The sequence below is a fragment of the Spermophilus citellus genome (genome assembly GCF_964194105.1).
Source record: "Spermophilus citellus genome assembly, chromosome: 15".
Classification (NCBI taxonomy): Eukaryota; Metazoa; Chordata; class Mammalia; order Rodentia; family Sciuridae; genus Spermophilus; species Spermophilus citellus.
Window position 1 is genome coordinate 63509210 of NC_138195.1, and position 21064 is coordinate 63530273.

General features: G+C 39.3%; 1 protein-coding gene across 5 annotated transcripts in view; it reads right to left on the reverse strand.

Annotated features, from left to right (window-relative positions):
* MYOF (myoferlin) overlaps positions 1 to 21064 on the reverse strand; it is a 150335-nt gene that overhangs the window by 46450 nt on the left and 82821 nt on the right. For all 5 annotated transcript variants that reach the window (XR_014018918.1, XM_081267376.1, XM_081267375.1 and 2 more), the window contains 9 exons: positions 18905 to 19082; positions 17240 to 17364; positions 14514 to 14620; positions 12127 to 12319; positions 10460 to 10615; positions 7338 to 7469; positions 4413 to 4576; positions 2099 to 2213; positions 119 to 224 (listed from right to left, as the gene is read on the reverse strand). Coding sequence is in view for 4 of the 5 variants with exons in the window: in XM_081267376.1 (XP_081123502.1) it covers positions 119 to 224; positions 2099 to 2213; positions 4413 to 4576; positions 7338 to 7469; positions 10460 to 10615; positions 12127 to 12319; positions 14514 to 14620; positions 17240 to 17364; positions 18905 to 19082 (1276 nt within the window). In the remaining variant the exon portion in view is untranslated. The remainder of the gene's footprint in view (positions 1 to 118; positions 225 to 2098; positions 2214 to 4412; positions 4577 to 7337; positions 7470 to 10459; positions 10616 to 12126; positions 12320 to 14513; positions 14621 to 17239; positions 17365 to 18904; positions 19083 to 21064) is intronic.

Genomic DNA, 21064 nt, shown 5'->3' on the forward strand with positions numbered 1-21064 from the left:
TAGTCACAGATAGTAACACATAATGGGGTTGTCATAGACGAACAGAAGTAGGACTTTCCTCTCAAGAAACCCTTACTCTGGTTAACCTGCATTCAGCTAAATAGATGCAAAATGTTACCTTTCTCATCCACTGCTCGATTTATGTCATATACCCATGCATCATCTTCCCACTCCCAGCCTGGAGGACAAGTCAACTCAGCGGGTGATGCTGCCTTTTCACCATTCTTCAAATAAATAAAATAAAGAGAGAGAGAGAGAGAGAGAGAGAGAGAGAGAGAGAGAGAGAGAGAGAGAGAGGTAATAAGATACAAAGGTACGTTTTCTTAGACTTTACTATGTATCCATATGTTTACATAGATGCTATCTTAGAGATTCATTTAGCTCAGCAAAATATCCAATCTTTATTAATGCACAATTGCTACATAAAAATTAGTTGTTTGAGGGCTGTAGTTGTAGCTCGGTGGTAGAGCGCTTACCTAGCACATGTGAGGCACTGGGTTCCATCTTCAGTACCACATAAAAATAAATAAAGAATAGCAATTTCACATGGTTCAACTCTGAAATGGCACAACTGATTTTTATGGGGGGTTCTACAGGAAAGAACCCATCAGAGGATGGATCAGACATTGAAGACACTTGTTTTCAAGTACAGGAAAATGCTACGGAGGTTCACGATCATGTAAGACTGAGCAAAGTTTATATAAAATATTGACTTAAGTTTATATAGAAACTAAGAGAGTCATGAAGAAGAAAGTTCATAAGTAAAGAAAATAAAGGTGGCCCATAAACATGGGCAAACACTCAGCTTCACTTTAAATTAACAAACTGGAAACTGAAACAACCGCCGTGCATTCTATTCACATACTGGCAAAGCTGACACAGTGGGATGTGAGTGTTTGGGCAAATGTCTTCTCACACTGCTGCTGGGAACACGTTTATGCAACCTCTTTGAAAAGCAATTTAGCAATGTTTATAAAAATCTTACATGAATTTAAATTTTGACCAAGCAAATCCAAGATCTTTCTTAGAGGTAAACCTTCTTAAGTAAATAAAAATGTATGTGGAAGTAAGAGAGAGGGAGAGAGAGAGACAAGGAGAGAATGGGGGGCATCTCATTAAAATAGAGTAGAGGAAGGGAGAGGGATAGAAATGGAGGGAGGGCATGCAGAGTACTGATGAAAGAAATCTACCAAACTATGCTATGTTCATGTTTGAACTGACCACAATGAATCCCACGTATGTGTATATGTATTTATATATATAAAATTATGATGCAACAATTAAAGCAATAACAATAATAGAAGGGACATCAGTAGAGTTAAAGCAAGAGGATCTAGGAAGGAAGAAAGAAAGGGAAGGTGCTGGGGAATGATTGACCAAATTATGTTATGTGCATATGCAAATATGATACAATGAATCCCCCCTGTCACCTGTCAATTCACTGTCACATGGTTTATAAAAACCAGACAAAACAAAACAACATTCCACTTCCAAACCCTACAGGCCTATGAGAAGGAGATTTAGCTAAATTAAGTATAGTAGGTGCATATAATAAAATACCCTAGAGGCATTTTTTTAAAGCTCATAATATATATGTATTGATATCGAAAGCTGACCAAGATATATTATTATGTGAAAAATCAAGTTGTAGAACTGTGTATACAACACAATTTCATTCAGGTGAGGAAAAAAGAATTGCGTATGAACAGAAAATGGCTTTCAATGGCTACCTTTGGGGAGATACTAGTCAGGGAGAAGAACTCATCTTGGTTTTCTTTAAAAATGTTTGGATGTTTAAAAAGACACGAGCATGTTGTTACGGCTTTAAAAACTAATTAAATGATAGATGAATATTTAGCCTAAAAATCCGAACAACCTACACATCACCACGTGGCAACATCTAGTGACCTAGGTCCCATTTCTTTTCTGCAGAAGTAACGATCGTGCAGCAGTGCCAGTTAAATTGTGAAGGGAAGACTATTTGGGGACAGAAGATGTATAAAAAGAGGGTGAAGCCCAAGCCTGGGGTGGTGGGTTCCCAGCAGCTCGTGCTTTAGAGATGACACATGAGGACTGCTCTGGAGAGCAGGCAGCTCACCGCATCGGTGTACGTGTCCTCCGCGGGCTTCCACTCGCCCCCCGGGTAACGGCTCTCATTCTGGTAGACTTCATCTGTGAACTCTGTGTGACCAGCATCGGCCTCAGTCAGTAAGCTGCGGAACGGGCAAGCACTCATGTTATCCAAGGAGAAAGGGTAACCCGTAATCCCAGTTTTGCCAATGGTGGGGAGGCACCTACACCCTGGGAATGCTACCAGTTCCCTCCCCACTTAACCCTGTGGGCTCTCTGCTCCAAACTCCCATTTGAACTATCAGATTTTGCAATTCCTTGGAGAAAGGGCCTGCTAAAACAACCAGACCTAAATTGCAGAGAGCTCAGATGAGTGTGATTTCTCCTTCTTAGTAATTAGGGTGAGGACAAGGAAAAGTATTGTGGGCAGCTTCTCACGGGGATCCCAGACAGCGCCTTCCATTTCTGTTTCAGAAATACAGGGCTGTTCAGCTTTTTCTCAGCGAAACTTTTGGCTAACAGTTCAAAAGAATGGGGAATCATTTCTTTGTACCCCTCCTATTTTAAAAAATGAAGTGGAGCCTGTCATAAAGCCAAGTATGGAAATGTGGACTCATGGATTACTTGATCTACGCAACACAAATTGAAGGGAGGAGTTTCAATGTTCTCCATGATTCCTAAACTGACAGCCAAACCAAGTCATTTAAGACTCCAAACTCCATTTGGACCTTGGAGTAATCCATAATAACTCTATCTTGCCAGTTTTCCTCTTGGATTTGGAAGCATTTTTTAAAACCCACAGAAGAAACACAGAGATTTGATTCTAGCTTTCTGCCAAGTAACCAACTCAAATGAGGGTTCTTTTTTCTTTACTATCTCTGCATCTTCTCCTTCTGTATCCTCCTCTAGAGTCAAGCACTGGAGAGGTATCAAAAAATAAATAATCCCAACTATTTATATAAAGTGGGCTCATCCCTCACTTTTATGGCCCCAGAGAAAGAGAATAAAAACCCTGGCTGCTCCCTCTAGGATCCTATCCAGCCCTTACATGCTTTGACCTTTTATTTTTCCAACCACAATTCCTCCCACTGTTCTTTCTGTGCCATTCAAATCCCACTTTCCTTCTCCTCACCAACCCTGCCCAAATCCACCTGAAGCAAGCTGATCTGTCTTGGATCAAAAGCATTGATGTGCAAGCACTGGCTCTTACCAGGCTGGCTTGCTCATGTCCCTCTCTCCTTAATGGCTACGCAATGGCAAGAAACAAGTGCCAGAGAGGCCAGACTCCAGTTGGGTGCCTTAAAATACAACTTTACAGTTTTGTTTCCTCCAAACTCAAGCTCGGGTTCTAATGCTATTGGCAACATTCCAGAATCAGGCTTTAGTTTCTTCCAGACTCCAGGACCCTACTCTTTCTTTTCTTTTTAATGACAGTTTTGAGACATCATTCACATACCTTATGATTCACCCTTAAATGTCTGCCTTCTACTGTTTCTTGCAGATGTTCCAGCATAATGGTTGAGTGCTGACTTGGATGCCCTGGCTCGTCTTAGCTTCCAACCCTGGCTATACCACTTACAGATTCTGTGACTTTGGACAAGTTACTTAATCTCTCCATGAACATCTTTCATTTCTGCACATCTTACCAACTGAGGTGCAGCTGAGCTGATTGCCTTTATCATGGACTTCCTTTTCAAGGATATTTATATAGGGAACAGCCTGGAAGGCAAAGATAGTGTCTCTCCCCAGAGCAAAGGGCCAGCAAGTTCACAGTTCATTATAAAAGATTTGGATTCCCTAAGCTCAAGATTCCTCTTCTGCAATGCAATCTACCATTAAGTGCAAATGTCATCAGGCCCTCTTACATCAACCTGTGGGAACTGGGGCATGGAAATCTAGAGCAAAAGTTGATGCTCTGCTATTTCTATTGCTTGGGCAATAAGGTTCTTTGTCTGTGAATGAGGAGTCATGTATCCATAAAACTGTGGCAAGCAAGTTGGTGCAAATAATGTAAAACCCCAGGCTCTTCACAATTCTTGCCTCTACCTATCTGGTAAGGATGTAGTTAAACTAAAATGGTGTTGGTGCTCAACACACTGCTTGGCACATTCACACATAATAAATCATGATAATTGTAATTTATCAGGTACTTTTTATACTTGTCTGTCTTATGGGACATTGATGACATCTTTTAATATTTTATGAATTTCTGTGGACTTAATCCTGCTCAGCAGGTATTTTATAAATGTCCTGAAGTATAACGATGGAGACAACCCATTTAGAAATTTCTAAGGGAAGGTTTTACTGCCATCCTTTTTTTCCTCAGAGAATGAAAGACTTACCTTCTTTCAGGATCAACTATCCACTCTCCTTCCCATTCCCATCCTTTTGGAGGCAAAAAGAATTCCCTCTTGAGTTTTATTTTTCCTGTGACATCAGAAAACTTATGACGTCCCACTAATCCAGAGGTGCCCCATTTTCCAAACATGAGAGCTTGATTTTCATACTGTCAAAAAATAAAGTTAGCGAAACACTATCAGAGAGCAAGAAATAAAGCCAGTCCATACATTTTTCAAGTCCATCTAGGATTAAGCTAGACAACCACAGGAAGTGAAAAGGCTCAGGAGGTATGGACCTAACTTGAGTTGTTACTGATCATGCAGCTTTGGATAAGCCATTCATTTTTCTAAGCCATAGGAGAGTTTGGGGCTGAAGTTTATAAATTATCCTCATTTATAAACTGAGGATAATACTGCCATCCTCATAAAGTTATTCTGGAATTCAGAAGTGCAGGTAAGTGTGAATAGTATTAGATATTGCTATCTAATACTAGTTATTTTTATTATTTTAATGGCTCCAAGTAGTTCTCTGAATCATATCTTCTAAAAACCAACAAAATCCCTAACTTATAAATATGCAGGTTCCATAAAGTTTATTTTTAAGTTTACTGCTTAGAATCTGAGACACCTTCCCCTACAGAAATAATATATAATTGATGGATTATTTCCCAGGTATTCCACAAAGAACACATCTGAAACATGACGGTCTTTTGGCACCCAGACCTTATGGACTCTAAAAGTTCTGAGCCCTAATCCTCTCTAGAGTGTGGCAGGTAGACCAAGATGTTTCTAGGAAGCAGGTTTAGTGACTTTGGCTTGTATCCCTGTTTGGTTCCAAACTGGAATCTCTATTTCTCTCCTGATGACCTCACTGAAAAGATGAGTTCATAAGCCATAGGAGAGTTTGGGGCTGAAGGAGGAGGGACGCAATTTGAGTAAGAGCCTGTTGGTTGAGTAAGAGCACAGTAATGTTGTCTCAGATATGGGCTCTGAGCCTGGAGGGGAGATGCGCTTCAACAGAAACTAAATGGGCTGTTGTCACAAGGGGCCCTGAAACTTAGAAATGGAGGAACAAGATGTTCCTGCCACTTCTGCTAGGAAGCCAGCATGGTTTCTAGTAAAGTCCAAGCAAGGACCTCAATATGAAGAAAAGAACAACATAGCAGTAGAGGTGGGGAACTTAATTGGCTTTGAGGACTATGGTCTTTAGCTAGCAGCAGTGGAGGCAGGATAATAGAAAAAATATTCATGAACAAGCACATGTGAAACACCTGAAGAACTCCTAGAAGTCTTGGGAGTAAAATGTTGCAGAGAAGCAAACTCTGGTATTAGCACATGAAGGTAAGACACAGTGATATTTCCATTATCATTACTAATGTGCCCACCCTGGTCTTCACAGGCTGTAGAGCCTGGAGAAACTATAGAGTCACACAAAACAACCGAAATGGATAGGAAAATCTCTCTACATGAATTGATGCTTGAGCTCGGCTCTGTAGGGAAGTGTCTGGAAATAGAAAAAAGTGGAAAGGAGCCCTGGGCTGGTTGATTGTTTCTCGGGGATTATTAGCAGCCACAGAGCTGGAGGGCTGGTGGATGCCAAGAAATCCTGCAGGCAGCCTCTCCTACATATGCCCTGAAGTCCTTACTCCACACTGCTCAGGTGGCTGGACATTAACATCCTCCACTCAGGGACTCCAGCAATCTTCTATTTATCTCCATGAGCACGTCTATGTGTTCCACTGTTTCACAGAGTGACCCATAAATGCCCCATACCTTCCACATTGAAATTATCTGTGATGCTCAACCCTATCTCAGCTACAGATCTGAATCCCCAGGATGGCCCTGTGAGTCTGCATGTTCAATAAAAGACCCAGTTTCTGCAATCACTGCAACAGATTGTGAGATCCTTGGGGACAAGGCCTGGCTTCTTGGTCATCCTCAATACCCGACTCAGTGTCTGGCATAAAACCATTGCTCCTTAAAAGCTTGGATGGACCGATAGGTGAATGGAGGAATGGAGAATGAATCCAATCATCATTTATCAATTCAATAAATATTCATAAGTACCTACTATGTTCCAGGTACTACCAAATGATCGAAAAGTAAAAATTAAAGATGGCTGTTGCAGGAATACCCTTATAAATTAGCTAGAATGAAGATAGTCCTCCCCTCCTTTTATTTGAACATAAAAACCCATTTGTAGAAGAGAGTTCATCCAAGAATGTATCAGAAGAGACCCACCAAATACATATAGTAAGTTTAAATCAAGAAGCACTTGAAGTTAAAAATGGTGTAATAAGGAAATCAAAATAACTCTACTCTTAGCTTTATATTTTCATGAAATTATTTTTATTGTTTTAATTGTAATCAGACTTAAGTAACTAAGTAAGTTTAAACCTCAGTGAAGGTTTTACAAGTTATCTCTATTGCTTTTGAAATATTCCAGTAGCATATTCTTTGCCCTTGAAACCTATTGGAAGCTTCCTCTAAGTGGGAAATGGGTTTTCTGTGATTTAAAGACCTCTCACTCCAAGCAAGTGTTTGAAGATTTGAACATCTCATAAGTGCGTGTGTGTGTGTATGTGTGTGTGTGTACTCAGTGTGTCCTACCATCAGGCACCAATATGACTGGATATTCCTGAGTTCAAGTTCTAAGAGCTCAAAAGGGCATCCACTTTCAGTACTGCTGGCTGAGAGCATCTCTTGGATCTATCACACAAACGTCTTAATCACCCTCATTGTTCTAATGTTGAGAGACCTCAAAAGGATCTTCTCCCATCCTCTTAAATTCAGTTCTTTTTCATGGGATTTTAAGTGGTTGTAATGAAAGCTGTAGTTATTTTTGGTATGTGAATGTTTTCCCTAAGGATGAAAAGCAAAAGTTCTTCCCCACCAAATTGGACAAGATAAGGATGTCATAAAATGTACCATTTCAGCAAAGACGGTGAAAGTTCCTTCTGCGAAGCTATTGAACTTCTTCTCAACAGCACTTAAGCCCAGCCAGATGTTCACTCGCAATTCCACAGGCACCTTGGGTCCATTTGTTTTTTCCTGAGGATACTGTGGGAGGAACAATGTTAGGCCATGTTATGTTGGGCGTTGGATGCACTGTGACATTAACATAAAGCCAAAAGCATTCTGAACATCATCTAATCATTGCTCTCACTGGCCAAATTGTCTGTTGCTTTAGTTAAAATATTTCCAAATGACCCTTCAGCAAAGACTGAAAAACAACTAAAGCAGTGGATCTCAAGAGTATGATGCACAGATTCCTGTACGTCCCACTAGGAGGCCCACAAGGTTGAAATAATTTTCCTAAGAGAGCAAACAAAAGTCTTTATCTTCTTCATTATATTGACATTTGCACTGATGGTGCAAAGCAATGGTGGATAAAACCACAATAGGCATCAAGGCATTAACACCAGACCATACCCAGTAGTGACAGCAATAATAGTATGATAACTGTTCATACCTGAGTAAGAAAAATGAAATGTCAGTTTTACTAAAGAATTCTCCTGAACTTTTTAAAATATCTTTATTTTATTTTTATGTGGTGCTGAGGATCGAACCCAGTGCATCACGCATGCGAGGTGAGTGCGCTACCACTTGAGCAACATCCTGAGCCCCCTGAATTGTTTTTTTAAACTAGAAAATTCAGTTGGGTACAGTGGCACATCCCTGTAATTCCAGATACTTGGGAGGCTGAGGCAAAAGAATCCCAAGTTCAAGGCCAGCTGGGCAACTTAGCAAAATAACAAATGAAAAAACAAAAAACAAACCAAAACAACACTGGAGATGTAGCTCAGTGGTAGAGAGCCCCTGGGTTCAATCCCCAGTACCGCAAAACAAAACAAAACAACAAAAACTAAGCTAAAAAGAATTAGTCTTATTAAATCTTGACACTTGAGTACAATATCTTTTTAATATTTAGCATAATAAAATGGATAGCACTTCAGCTGCATATTGATATATGATGTTTGTCTTGAGAAAACTTGTACAATTGTGTGAGTCATGAATTGAACTACATTTTTTTTAAATGACATACCATTTTTGCCTGAAGTAACAACTGACAGACAAATATGGCCATTTAGATTTGGATATGGAGCAGATGTTTTCTTGACTGTAAACAAAGTGAGCCTATCATTTCAAGAAAAATTTGCCAATGACAAAATTCAAGCTTTCAAGTAAAAACAAAAGAGTTTTAGAAAAACTGTATCTGGCATGGTGAACTGGATAGCTTCCCAACACATAGAGGCTCTCTGATAAGACAAATATTTAAAAATGTGATTTTTCTCAATTTGTTTCATACTGTACAATGAAAAGTTCCAACCTCAGGAAGATCTGCACAACTTAGCAAACAAATATCTTCCCAATGACCATGGGTAACATCACAAAATATGCTTGAATGAAAGAGTCAAATTCTGGACAGACTAATGGATTTTAACACAGCTTAGGATGGCAAATTGATTGATACAGCTTCAATTCCACATTGAAATTAATGTTTCAAAAGCTACCACTTGAGCTTAGTGTTCTATCAAAGATGAAGATCCAAAATTATCTGAAAGGGTTATTAAAATAATCCTTCCTTTTCTAATTATATATCTGTATGAGACCAGAGTTTCTTCCTATACATCAAATAACTTATCCCATCAGTTTAAATGCACAGATTTGAGAATCCATTTTTATTTCTGTTAAGACATTTAAAAAGTTTGCAAAAATGTAAAACAGTATCACTCTGTTCTCTGATTTTTTTTCAGAATATATCATAAAAATATATGATTCATGTTAACATGCAAGAAGTTTATGTTGTTATTTTGTTGTTTTGTGGTGCTGGGGATCAAACCCAGGGCTTGTGCATGCTAGGCAAGCATGTTACCATTGAGCTATACCTCCAGCCCCAGCAATTGCTATTATTAAATGAATTAATAAAAATTTTTAAATTTTCTGTTTTAATTTCTATTTTGGCAAATATTGATATATACAACCCACATAAACAAAAGCTCTCTGGGTCTTTAATAATTTTTTAAAAGTTTTATAGGAGTCTCAAAACCAAAAACCCACTGAATTAAATGGATTCTTAAGCTGGATAATGAGTACTAACAAAGAAAAGCTACAAAGCAATTTCTTAAAAGCATTTTGCTGTCTATCCAGTGAGTTCCAAAACCTAATACAGAGAATGCCTCTCTGCCTTGTCTCCTGCCCCCTGTGAAGTTTTATTTATTAATCAGTTTGCTTCTACCCACTGCTGAGGTCAATTATCATTGTGGCTCTATCTTAAGTAAGATTTATTCTGCAAAAAACACTTGAAAGAAGATAATCACTCGGATTCTATTTACACCTTCCTGAATAAAGAGCAATGAGTACATTTATTAAAAGTTAGCAGATATCCCCTTATTTTAAGAGAACCCTCTTCCTCAATTCTCCTTTTTTCTTTCCTTTGGTTCTCCAAATGCACACAGAGGTTCTTCATCAGGGTTCTGGGACTTTCTCAGAGCTGGTGCAAAAATGTCAGGTGCAGGCATGACATGCGTTTCTCTGGGGAAGAGGTCCAGTAGTTTTTACCAAGCGCTTCAAGGGGTCTATGACTCTAAAAAAAGTTCAGAACTCTGCCCTAACATAGCAATTCTCAAAAATTTTCAATTCGAGGACTTGCTTGGTTAGAGCAATAGATTCCAAAGACTAGCATACCACTTTCTCTTTTTTTCCCCTAAACACTCACTAAAATTAAGGGAAGAAAGGCATGCTTTGACATGAGACATTAGAGTAAGTAGACAATTCGTGCCAGAAAGCAAAGCACTTACAATGCCATGTTGATATTAATAACACAAAGACATCTAGGGAGGTGTCCATAACCGCCTGTCTACCTCAAATCACTCTGAGAATTATCACCCCTCGTTCTGGCCCAGTCTAGCTGCCATCTTAGCCAGAATGGACTAGAAGTGATGACAGGCACCCTAGCCACCCAGTGATTAGTAAATTATAAAGAAGTCTCTTCTCCAGAATAACAGTTTTGCATTTAAGTATTTATACTATAAGTGGAAGACATGTACCTTCAAAAAGATGGTCTGGGTTTTCCCACAGTATTTCCCAGATGCATTCTCACCACTGGTGGAGTATAAAACCTGATGTGCAGGAATTCGTGCATAGGCCAGTCTTTTTTCTCCTCGGATCATCCAGATGATAATGTCAGGCATACTGTTCTGCGGCTGGGCATATGAGATGGACGGAAAAGGAAGCAAAGCAATGGTTAGTCTAGATGCAGAGAGATGGGAGGAGATGCAGTAGGCTGGACTCCCAGGGCCTCATTCAGCAAAGAAGTGTTGTGATAAGGGCTCTGTCCCAAGTTCCTGAAATTCACATCTTCTAGAACCACACTGTGAACATGCAGGGCAGGGAGGCAGGCCAAGGCTGGCCAAAGGGAATAGAGAGAATCAGAGGGAGCTTCATCCAGAAAGAGTTCTATCTGCTCTGCTCTGGGAGGTGTTTTAGGAAATGTTCCCTCTTATCATTTGAAGAAAGTCATCAGCAGCAAAGGGCTACAGGTTGCATGTATTTTATAGAACACAGAGTATCTATATCCCATAATCCAATATTTGCCAAATCTAAAAATTTTAGTTCTTAACCCCCTCTTTTTTTCTGATCACTATAGAAATCTTTAAAAGTACCAAAGCATACAAAATCAGAAATAAAAATAACTTATAATTAAAATATATTTCTTTCCACAAATATATTACCATGTACCTGCTATGGTTTGAATGTGTCCCCCAAACTTCATTGTTGGAAACTTTGTCCCCAGAATAACAGTGTTGGGAGGTGGGGCCTAATAAGAGGTCCTAATAATTAAGTCACAAGGGCTCTGCCCTCACTAATAGATTAATTTCAATAACTTGGGTGTGTTGGTTATGAGCATGAGTTCAGCCCCCTCTTGCTTGCTTCTCTCTTTCACACTCTCTGGCCCTGCAGCTTTCTAACATGGAATAAGGCAACAAGAAAGTCCTCACCAGGGCAGGCCCCTCAATCTTGGACTTCCTAACCTCTAGACTGTACAAAGTCTCTGGTCTTTACAAATTACCCAATCTGTGATATTCTGTTATAGCAAGAGGAACTAAGACATCCCTTTACATCTGACAGGAGAGTTCCTTTTACTCTCTTGTTCTTCTGGGCCACCAAGGTGAGTGGCAGCTAGCATTTACCCCACATTTACCATGTGCCCTACACTGTGCTAAAACTTTACATGACCATCTTTAAATTTTCACACAGCAATGCCACGTACTATGTCCATCTCCACTTTATAGAGGGGAAACTGAGGCTAAGGTAGGTTGAATAAACTGCCCTAAGTTATACATGATAGATTCAGGATTTAAATCCAGGTCTTTCTAACCTCAACCAAAGCTGATGGTATTTAATCCTCTGTACTACACTGATCTGCTACTACTCAAAGTATCACTCAAAATATCCTCTTAGTACTGTGGAAATCATAATTTGTCCCTTTTGAAAAAATTTTCCAGAAACCAACTCAAAATTATTTTCCTGCTCTGATTTCAATTGACTTTCACCCCCTCCCCACCCAGTAGCATCCCAAGTCCAATAAATTTTTTATTTTTTTATGTGTTCACTGATCCCATGTGACATCCTAGATATACCATCTACCACCCCTATGCTGGGGCCATTTCACAGACTCCTTCTTCCATGGTTGTGTGTAGTTTAAAAGTCTTACCTCTTCAGTCAGTTGCATTAATTTATCAAGCCAGTCCTCAATTTCTAACAATGTGGACTTCACATCCGTGGCTTCAGACCTCATCCTCACAGCTGCCTCCTGTATCTGGGATAGAGATCTGTACCTCAACTTCCGGATCTGAGTATCAAGAATTGTGACATTAGCTTTTCCTTCTGTGAGGGGCAAGGTGTATCTAAAGAAGGAAAGAGAAGAAACAGTGAAGAATAACACTCTAGGTCGAAAAACAGTCACTTGTTTTTGGTTTCCATCTTGCAAACCACATCAGTCTCCTCAGGGATTCTAGAAGCATTGCCTGGTTTCAGCTGCAGTTGAGGATATCTTGCATATGCAGAGCAGAAAAGGGGATTAACATTCTGAAGCAATTCCTTGGGTTTGACCTAAGGCCCATGGAGTCACACTGGGAAGAAGATGGATATGGCAGCAGCTGGGAGAAAGTGACCTTCCTTTTTGCTGCCTAGAATATTTGTATGGATCCACAAAATGATGGAGGAAGTTAGAGGTCCTTTAGATGAAGTGTTAACTTTGGGACCAAGAACCTTTAGGCTGTCTACAGGTGGGCCTTAGACGGTCTAAGAAAAGCATATATGTCTGTGAAAACATGCAGGGTGACATACTTACGATTAACAATAGGCAGCCTTAGAGCTACTTATCTGGGTACGCTAGTAAATTGTGGCTCTACCATTTACTAGTTCTGGGCTCTTGACTCAATCTCTTATTCTACTATCTTCAAATGTGGGAAAATGATATCTATTTTATAGAGAACATTCAGATCCATGCCTACTGTACAATAAAGTCTAAGTAATACTGCTCTCATCGCCACCATCATCATCTCACCCTGGTCTTCATCATTATCATCATCTCATCAGATTCTCAAAGGGGCCCACAAGTTCCAAAAGAGTAAGAACCACTTGTGCAAGCCAAGACCTCATTCAAAATAAGACTTGGGAAGTCTAATGACTTCTGTAACCCCAAAGGGTTACAGAAAATGGGGCCCAGACTAGCCTTCTGCCACCAGCTCTTCCCTCTCACTATGGCAGCTAGTAGGGCCATAGGGTGAGGCTGTCACAAATTCCAGGAAGTCCTAAGCACATTGTCTCCACCTAGAATTTCTAATTATTTGAATTTCACCCAGCTCCTTAAATGAAGGAAATCCTCGAATGATTTCCCTTAAACACTGAATTTCCTGTCACATAAAGTTAAAAAGGATTCCAATTGCATTCTTCAAAAACAGCTCATATTGTTTGCCTTAGCAAACCTTAAAGTTCCCAAGAATTTTCTACATGAAAGTTACTAATTGTTTCTGTCTTATTTCATTAATAAGTATGGCAATATAGGCAAATGAAGACCTTGGAATGATTCTGTAAGGCAAAATATACATGAAAGCTTTTGGTTCAGAAGTCACACTTGAGACCTGTGTAAAATAGATACTGTGAAGCACAGGGCAGGAAGAAGGCCTGAGAGGGTGAACTCAATTCCAGGTATCAATTTACCTCTTTGGGCTTCTTTCTCACCCATAAGATGAGGAGACTAAGAGAGGATCCATTAGGACTCAGTTATAAAATTCTCTGAGTGCTAAATAAGCTCCCTGGTGGTTATTTTGATTTCAACTACTTTTCAATGACCCAGCTAAACCACTAGAAGGCACCAGAAGACAGGGTGACTTAGGGCAGTACCCTAGAGGGGGAAAAGTGCAGGACTCCTGCTGTTAAAGGAAAAGTCCTCAAAATGCTTTTCTTTCAAAACTTCCCTGCCCACTGCTTCATTAACATATGTAAAATGATCTTGGAGTGAATCACTTCCCCCCTTTGATTTCCAAATGCAACAGATCTGAGCTGCTTCCCCAAGTCACAGCTGTGATGCGTCCTCTGGCTCAGGTCCTATTTACTGGTTTTGCCACAGTGTTCACTAGGCACTCAGTAAAAGAGCAAGTAAAAAAAATGTTTCTAAAAGCATGTTTGTGAATTAGGAATATTGTTCTAAAAGCAAGATGGATCCTCCACCCCCAGATGCTATTCTTTGAGGGAGCCAGGAGTCTCCCTTAATCAGGGCGGTGGGCATCATGGATCTTGGGGAAGCACAGGCAGAGACCTGCTTCCTCCTCCCCACACCCACCCCTCCCCAATCTGCCTAGGGCCGCTTCCTGGAGTGGGGCCTCTACCTCCCCTGGCACCAAATCACAAAGCAGAGCTTTTCCTGGTGGTGATTCTGAGACTCCTCCCAGTAAGGGCCTTTTAAGAGGCCCAAATAGCTCAAATTCATTTGTTTAAACAAATAATTAAGACAATTCTAGAAGCTCTTGCACTCTTAGAATTTCAGGAAGGGGAGCGTGGGCTAGGAATGCTGAGATAGGAATAAGATCACTATACCTTGTGTCTTCTATAACATCATTTATCAGCTTCAACCACAGTTCAGCCAGCTGGTTTGCAGGAATTTTACCTTGTATGCCTGATTTTAGAGCCTCTATGTTGGATTGCTAAAGAATTTAAAAAGAGAAAAAAATAGTTGATGATTGTGCATTATGCCATTATATTCAGCAAAGTCTTCACTTAAATTTCCAAGGTGGGGGGGAACCATTAAAAAACTTTTTATAGAAAAGTCAGAGTTATTTTTTTTTCCCACTTAAGAATACTCACCATAGTTTAGCAGTGTTTATTTTTCTTCAAAATGTAATAACGTTAAAATGCTATTTGGCCTTTGAAACCATTTAAGTATTTTATGTATTCAAAAAATAAATTAAAAGAGTAGGGTGCAGTGGCAAACACCTCTAATCCCAGTGGCTCAGGAGGCTGAGGCAGGAGGGTTGCAAGTTCAAAGCCACACTCAGCAAAACTGAGGTGCTAAGCAACTCAGTGAGATTCTGTCTCTAAATAAAATACAAAATAGGGCTGAGGATATGGTTCAGTAGTCAGGTGCTCCTGAGTTCAATCTCTGGTACCCAAATAAATAAATAAATAAATAAATAAATAAATAGAAACCAGCAAGAGTAAGAGAGAGAACCCTAAAAAGGACTATAAACAGAAAAAAATGGACCTAATCATACTTCAGATGAAAATAACATAATTACACTGATCCTACCCAGGTAACTGTTTCAAATACAATATTTTGACTATACTTCTTTAGTGAAAGACAAAAACAATCATAAACATATCAAACTCTAATTAGTAGGCTTGTTTTTCACCATGGTTTATCTGTGGATTTTAAGTTTGAACTTACTGAATATATTAAGGATAACAGAGGCCAAATTTCTCACTGTTAAGAAACACGAGAATAAATGGTATTGGACTGGAATTGGGGTATATTTATGAACCCATAGTCTTTAGTATACTGATAGATAAAGGGATAAATACACATTTATATAAATATAGAAACAAACATATTTATGTGTATGTGTGTTCACGTGCAAGATGTCCTAGAAATAATGATCTATCAGGAGTAGTAAGCACCTTAGTACCCAGATCTTATTTATTTATTTTTAATATTTTCTTAGTTGTAGATGGACACAATATCTTTACTTATTTTGTGTGTGTGTGTGTGGTGCTGAGGCTCGAACCCAGTGCCTCACACGTGCAAGGCAGGCTCTCTACCACTGAGCTATAGCCCGAGCCCACACCAGATCTTATTTTTTAAATGTCATTCCTCACTAAAGGAGCCACAGTCCTTGGAGAAATCATGGTTCCAGGGCTGGGGCAGTCAAAATACAAGATATTCCCAGAACTAGTGTTGAGCCATGCTGAGCATCTGCCAACTCAGAGGGTGAGGGAATGCCCACCACAAGGAAAAGCTACCATCCTGGCCAGATTAATATGGAATTAGGATAGACTGGTGGATGGAGAGAGTTTATAAGAACAACGAGGGTGCAAAAAGCTGAAGACTCTCCAGAATAAAAATGTGACTAATTCTCCACAAATTCCCTTAAGAAAGGGGATTGGAAATTAATATTCCAAATACATTGCATATCAGTGGTAACAATTATACTTAATTTAAATTGCATAATGTTCTTTCCATATTTTATTTATAACATCAAATAATATTTTTAGAATTTGTCAGAGTTTTAGATCAAGTATAATCCCATATGTCTTTGTCCAGCTCTGGTAGTTGAGATCTTATGAAAAACTAACAATAATACACATTTTTGTGTTTATTTGTACATTTTAATTATACATATTAATAGGGATATTTCTATACATGTATAAATCATATATAACCACACTTTTTCCACACCCTACTACACCAAACATTAATTTTGAAATTAAAACACTAATGCTCAATGAGTTTTATCTATAAGTGATAGGAATAACTTAGCATCTAAGACTTAATTAGAAATATCCCAAACATATCTTCTTTTTCCTTACTAACCTAGTTGATCAATGTCAGCAAGATGGCTAATGGCAGATATCATGTCTATGCAGTTCCACCAAAGGAAACCAATCCCCAACTTCCAAACAAGGTAGTTCCTCCAGTCTATAGCAAGAATAGAAAATATCGGGCACTGGTTTCCCTAAGCCATCTCTTCTTATAGTGAAGATTTCTACTGTACTAATAGCAAAGCCCTAAAAGTTCCATATTGCTACTGGAATGAACCACTCTTCCTACACAAATTGCAGCAGAAACTATGAGTCACCTCACCCCCTGCATCCTCCCTCTGCCACAATAAGAACACTTTTATCTGAGCATATGCTGCCCAGGCACAAGACTGCATTCCCCACCTTCCTTGTAGTTAGAATGTGTTTACATGACTGGGTTCTGGATAATGGAAAGTAAGTAGAGATCAAGTGTATGACTTCTGGGTCTTTCCTAGGGTAAGGTCTCTGTCATCTTATGCCCCCTCTTTTCCCTTTCCCTTAGGCTTGAGGGTGAATGTCATGGTGAGCTGCAGACAGTGCTAATTCTTAGTGATGGCAGAGCAACAAGGGGGTCCCCAACATCATTGAACTTCCCTATCAGCTTTGGATCACTTACCTCAACTGTTACTACAGAAATCACTTTTGCCTTCTTGGACCACTGCATTTAGAGATCCATGTTACAGGGGCCTATTGCATCCTGACACATAATTCACTCTGGTGAAAAGGAAATGCCAAAAAGATAAACTTACCAGCCGTTCTGCTATGACTAGGAGCGTGTTCACTGCATCCAGGCGGTGACTAATATCCTCCCAGTATGAAGTCAGGGTAACAACTGGCTTTGTGTGGGCCCAAGGCAAGTAATAATAGTAGTTTCCTGGTATAGACATGAGGAGTCAATGGACCCTGGACCCTTAAGGTAGACAACATATTTATTAAAGAGATGTGCAGACTGAGCTACTGATTAATCCATGTGCTTGCAGAAGGACCTGGGATAATTGGGTTCTTTATTTTTATTCAATTAAGTAACAGAGATAGAAAACTCTCTTTCATTTAGCATGTTTTGAACATTTCTCTAAATTATCCCTGTGCACTAAGCCCAGCGACCTCAGGATCTTTTTAGCTATTTGGGATCATGCATCTGAACATCAATGATGATTACGAAGCATGGAGGTAGAAAATATAGAACATCAGAGATTAGGTTGAATATATTTGTTCCTGAAAACTAATTTTAAATAAATATTTTTATTGGGAGGAGGGAAAAAAGTGTTTTTCATGTTCTTTGTAGGGCTTGCATGGAGTTTGGTATTAATTAGAACTATACTGTGATAAAGAATTAATAGCTAATGTTTTCTAGGGCATTTTGTTGTAAAACTGCTTATGCAAAAGCTAGGTTAAAAAAAATTTTTGGCAATGCCTTTTGGGTATTTGACCAGGATTCATCTCTCCCTTCTCTATGCTGTCAAATCATTTGTTGATACTTTTATTGGGGTGTTCTTATACCTTTGTCTTCTAATATGGTTTACAGTTGCTTTTTAGTATCTAAGGAGATTGATTCCAGGATCCCTGTACTGATACCAAAATTCAGGGATGCTGAAGTCCCTCATATAAAATGATGTGATACTTGCATGTAACCCCTGCAATCCTCTTGCACACTTTAAATCATTCTGGATTACTTACCAGACCTAATACAATGTAAATGCTATATAAACAGTTGTTGGACTGTATTGTTTAGGGAATGATGATGAGAAACAAGTCTGTACATGTTCAGTACAGATGCTTTTCCCCCATATATTTCAGTCCATAATAGGTCAAATCCAATGATGCAAATCTATGGATATGGAGGGCTGACTGTATTTTACATACTACAATAGAAGCTCTTTAAAAGCAGGGACCATTTCTCACTCATCTTTGTTCAAATACTGACTGCTATTTCATCCTCACAGCACTTCTGAAGAACATGAAGAAACTGAAGGTTAGAATTAGGTGATGTGGTCAGGTTCACAGTGCTGGTGAAGACCAGAGGCTTGATGTTTCCAGTGCCTGAGCCTGAGTCCCATCTACTTCACCTATTCAATCCAAGAAAGATTTGGGAATAGTGGGGGTAGGAGCTGATTTAGGAGCTCGGTATTAATCAGAGTTGCCATCTTGGGAATTTAAAAGGCAGAGCTGGTGTTAAAGCCGGGCATGTTGGTGGGGGCAGCTCTTGGCAATGGGATTTGCAAATTCTTGGGTTAGAGCTTTCTTGAAGATGCCTAAACTCCAGCCACACTCTCTTCCTCATTTAACCTTTTCGTTTCCCCTAATGCTGTGCTGAGGATAATGGCTGCCAGAGTGACAGCAGAGTGCATGATTCTTGTCCTGGGATGCACTCACTGTTAGCAAGCATAGGACCGAATGGTTAGTGTCAATCTTACCATCAAAGACAGCACGGCTGTATTGAGTTGTTGATGCCAAGGGTTTACAGGTCGTGTCAAACTTGTTGCCGTAGTTCCCAATGCTGACCTCAAACTGGATGGCCTCGCCAACATCTTGCAGCATGGTGGCTGAATGGAACACGGCAGACAGGCTGTACTTCCGCCTTCGCTGATATTTCTATACAGTGTGAGCAGACATAGTGAAGTTCAGTGAAGTTCCTTTTGCCTGTATTTGCACACGGATTTCTAACAGATGTAATTTTAAACCCAATTGATTAGTGCTGAATTAAATACCAGTGGAGAATGTTCTTGGACCCAGGAATTCCCCTTGTACTCTCACAAATGAGCAAAGAGAGAAGTGCTAAGATATACATCACTGTGTTGACTGGAATAAGGGTAAAAAGCGGCAACAATACCAAGTCTATCTGCAGGCCACAGGTTAAACAAATCAGGTTACTGTCATATAAATGAATGAAAGTTCACAAAGACATAAGTGCAAAATAGAGAAAGGATGTATCTTAAGTGAATTTATTAAATATATTTTTAAATAGTGTCACAAAGGAGGTTTGGAAGAATATAATTCAAATTGTTAACAGTAGTTATATTGGAGAAGACAGATTATACAAACTTTACTTTTTAATTTATATATGTTTATTTATTGCAATTGCTTAAGTATTATTTTTTCTAGTTTAGAAATAACAATAAAGCAAAACAAGCCAGACGCAGAAAGACAAATATCATGTTTTTTCTCACACGTGGAAACTAAAAAAACAAAGATGCCCTGAAAGTAGAAGAGGGACTATTATGGTCTGGAAAAGGAATGATGGGGAGAAGGAAGAAGGGAGATAAGAGTGGGGGGAAAGGAAAGGAGTGGGGGACAAGATCAACGACCGTGAAAATCATTGATTTGTACAGCTAATACATGATAATAATTATAATAAAAAGAAATCACAATAAAGATTTTTAAATGTTAGATTTTTAAATAAGTGAAAATAGGTAAACTTCCCCTTCTCTAAATTACTGGTTTGCTAGGGGCATGTGTGTGAGGAAGTTGAAGATACAGCCAACAAGAACCACACTGAGTCTATCAGCTTAACAGAAATGACCCTGAGCCCTCAGGCCTTCCTTCATGGGTACGAAAAATCTCTTGAATCTACATGCTGCCCCAAATCCTTGCTCACATGACATTTCTCCTTCTTGTTGGCCTATATCCTCGCTGAACTTTAGGTAGTTTATGTTCTTCAGTCAAACAGCTACGCGATGGTTTAAGTAGCCATACTTTGCCATGTGTGAGGCATTCTGCCATTTACTATTGCCTGCATCCAGAGTCTGTCCTGGCACCCTGTTGGTATCCAGTCTCTGTGCACACTTGCCCCAGTAGGAGGTGAGAACTTCGGTGTTTATCATCACAGCCACACATTCTATGCTCCATTGGTGAACTTATGAGACCCACAAATGACTTGACAAATTTTTCAATGTAGCCAGTTTAATTCAAAAGCCCTTAGAGAAGCATCCAGACTTGTGGTTTGAGATTGGCGGTATCAGACTTTGGCATAGAATGACTTTTTGTTGTTGTATTTGTTTTCTTTCCAAAGCTACCTCACTAGCAATTTTGGGCTACCATCTAGATAGGAAAGTAGTGACCTATTTCACCTCCAGGATGTTAATAAAAATTACTTGAACCCAGTAGGATGTTTGCTAACTGATTATCTTTCCTTCATTGCCCATCTGTACCTTGGCTTTTATTCAATTAAATGAATCACAATTATAGGTGCGTCTTCTGACTTGTATGAAGCAAGAATGTGGTCATATAATTGTAGAAGTACTCATGCAATCATTTCAAAACTTTTTAAAAGTTGTGGTAAAATACTAAAAAAAAAAATTGTTAGGTGTACAGTTCAATGGCAGTGGGTACATTCATATAGTTGTGCTACCATTACCAGCCATCCACACTTAGAACTCTTTTTATCTTGTAAAACTAATGCTATGTACTCCTCAAATAACAATTCTCCATTTCCCCCTCCCTTCAGTCTATCTGTCTCCATGAATTTGACTACTCTAGATACCTCACATAAATGGAATCAGGCTGTATGTCATTTTTCATCTGGCTTAATTCACTTAGCAGAATGTCCCCAATATCTTTTATGTTGTAGCATGTGT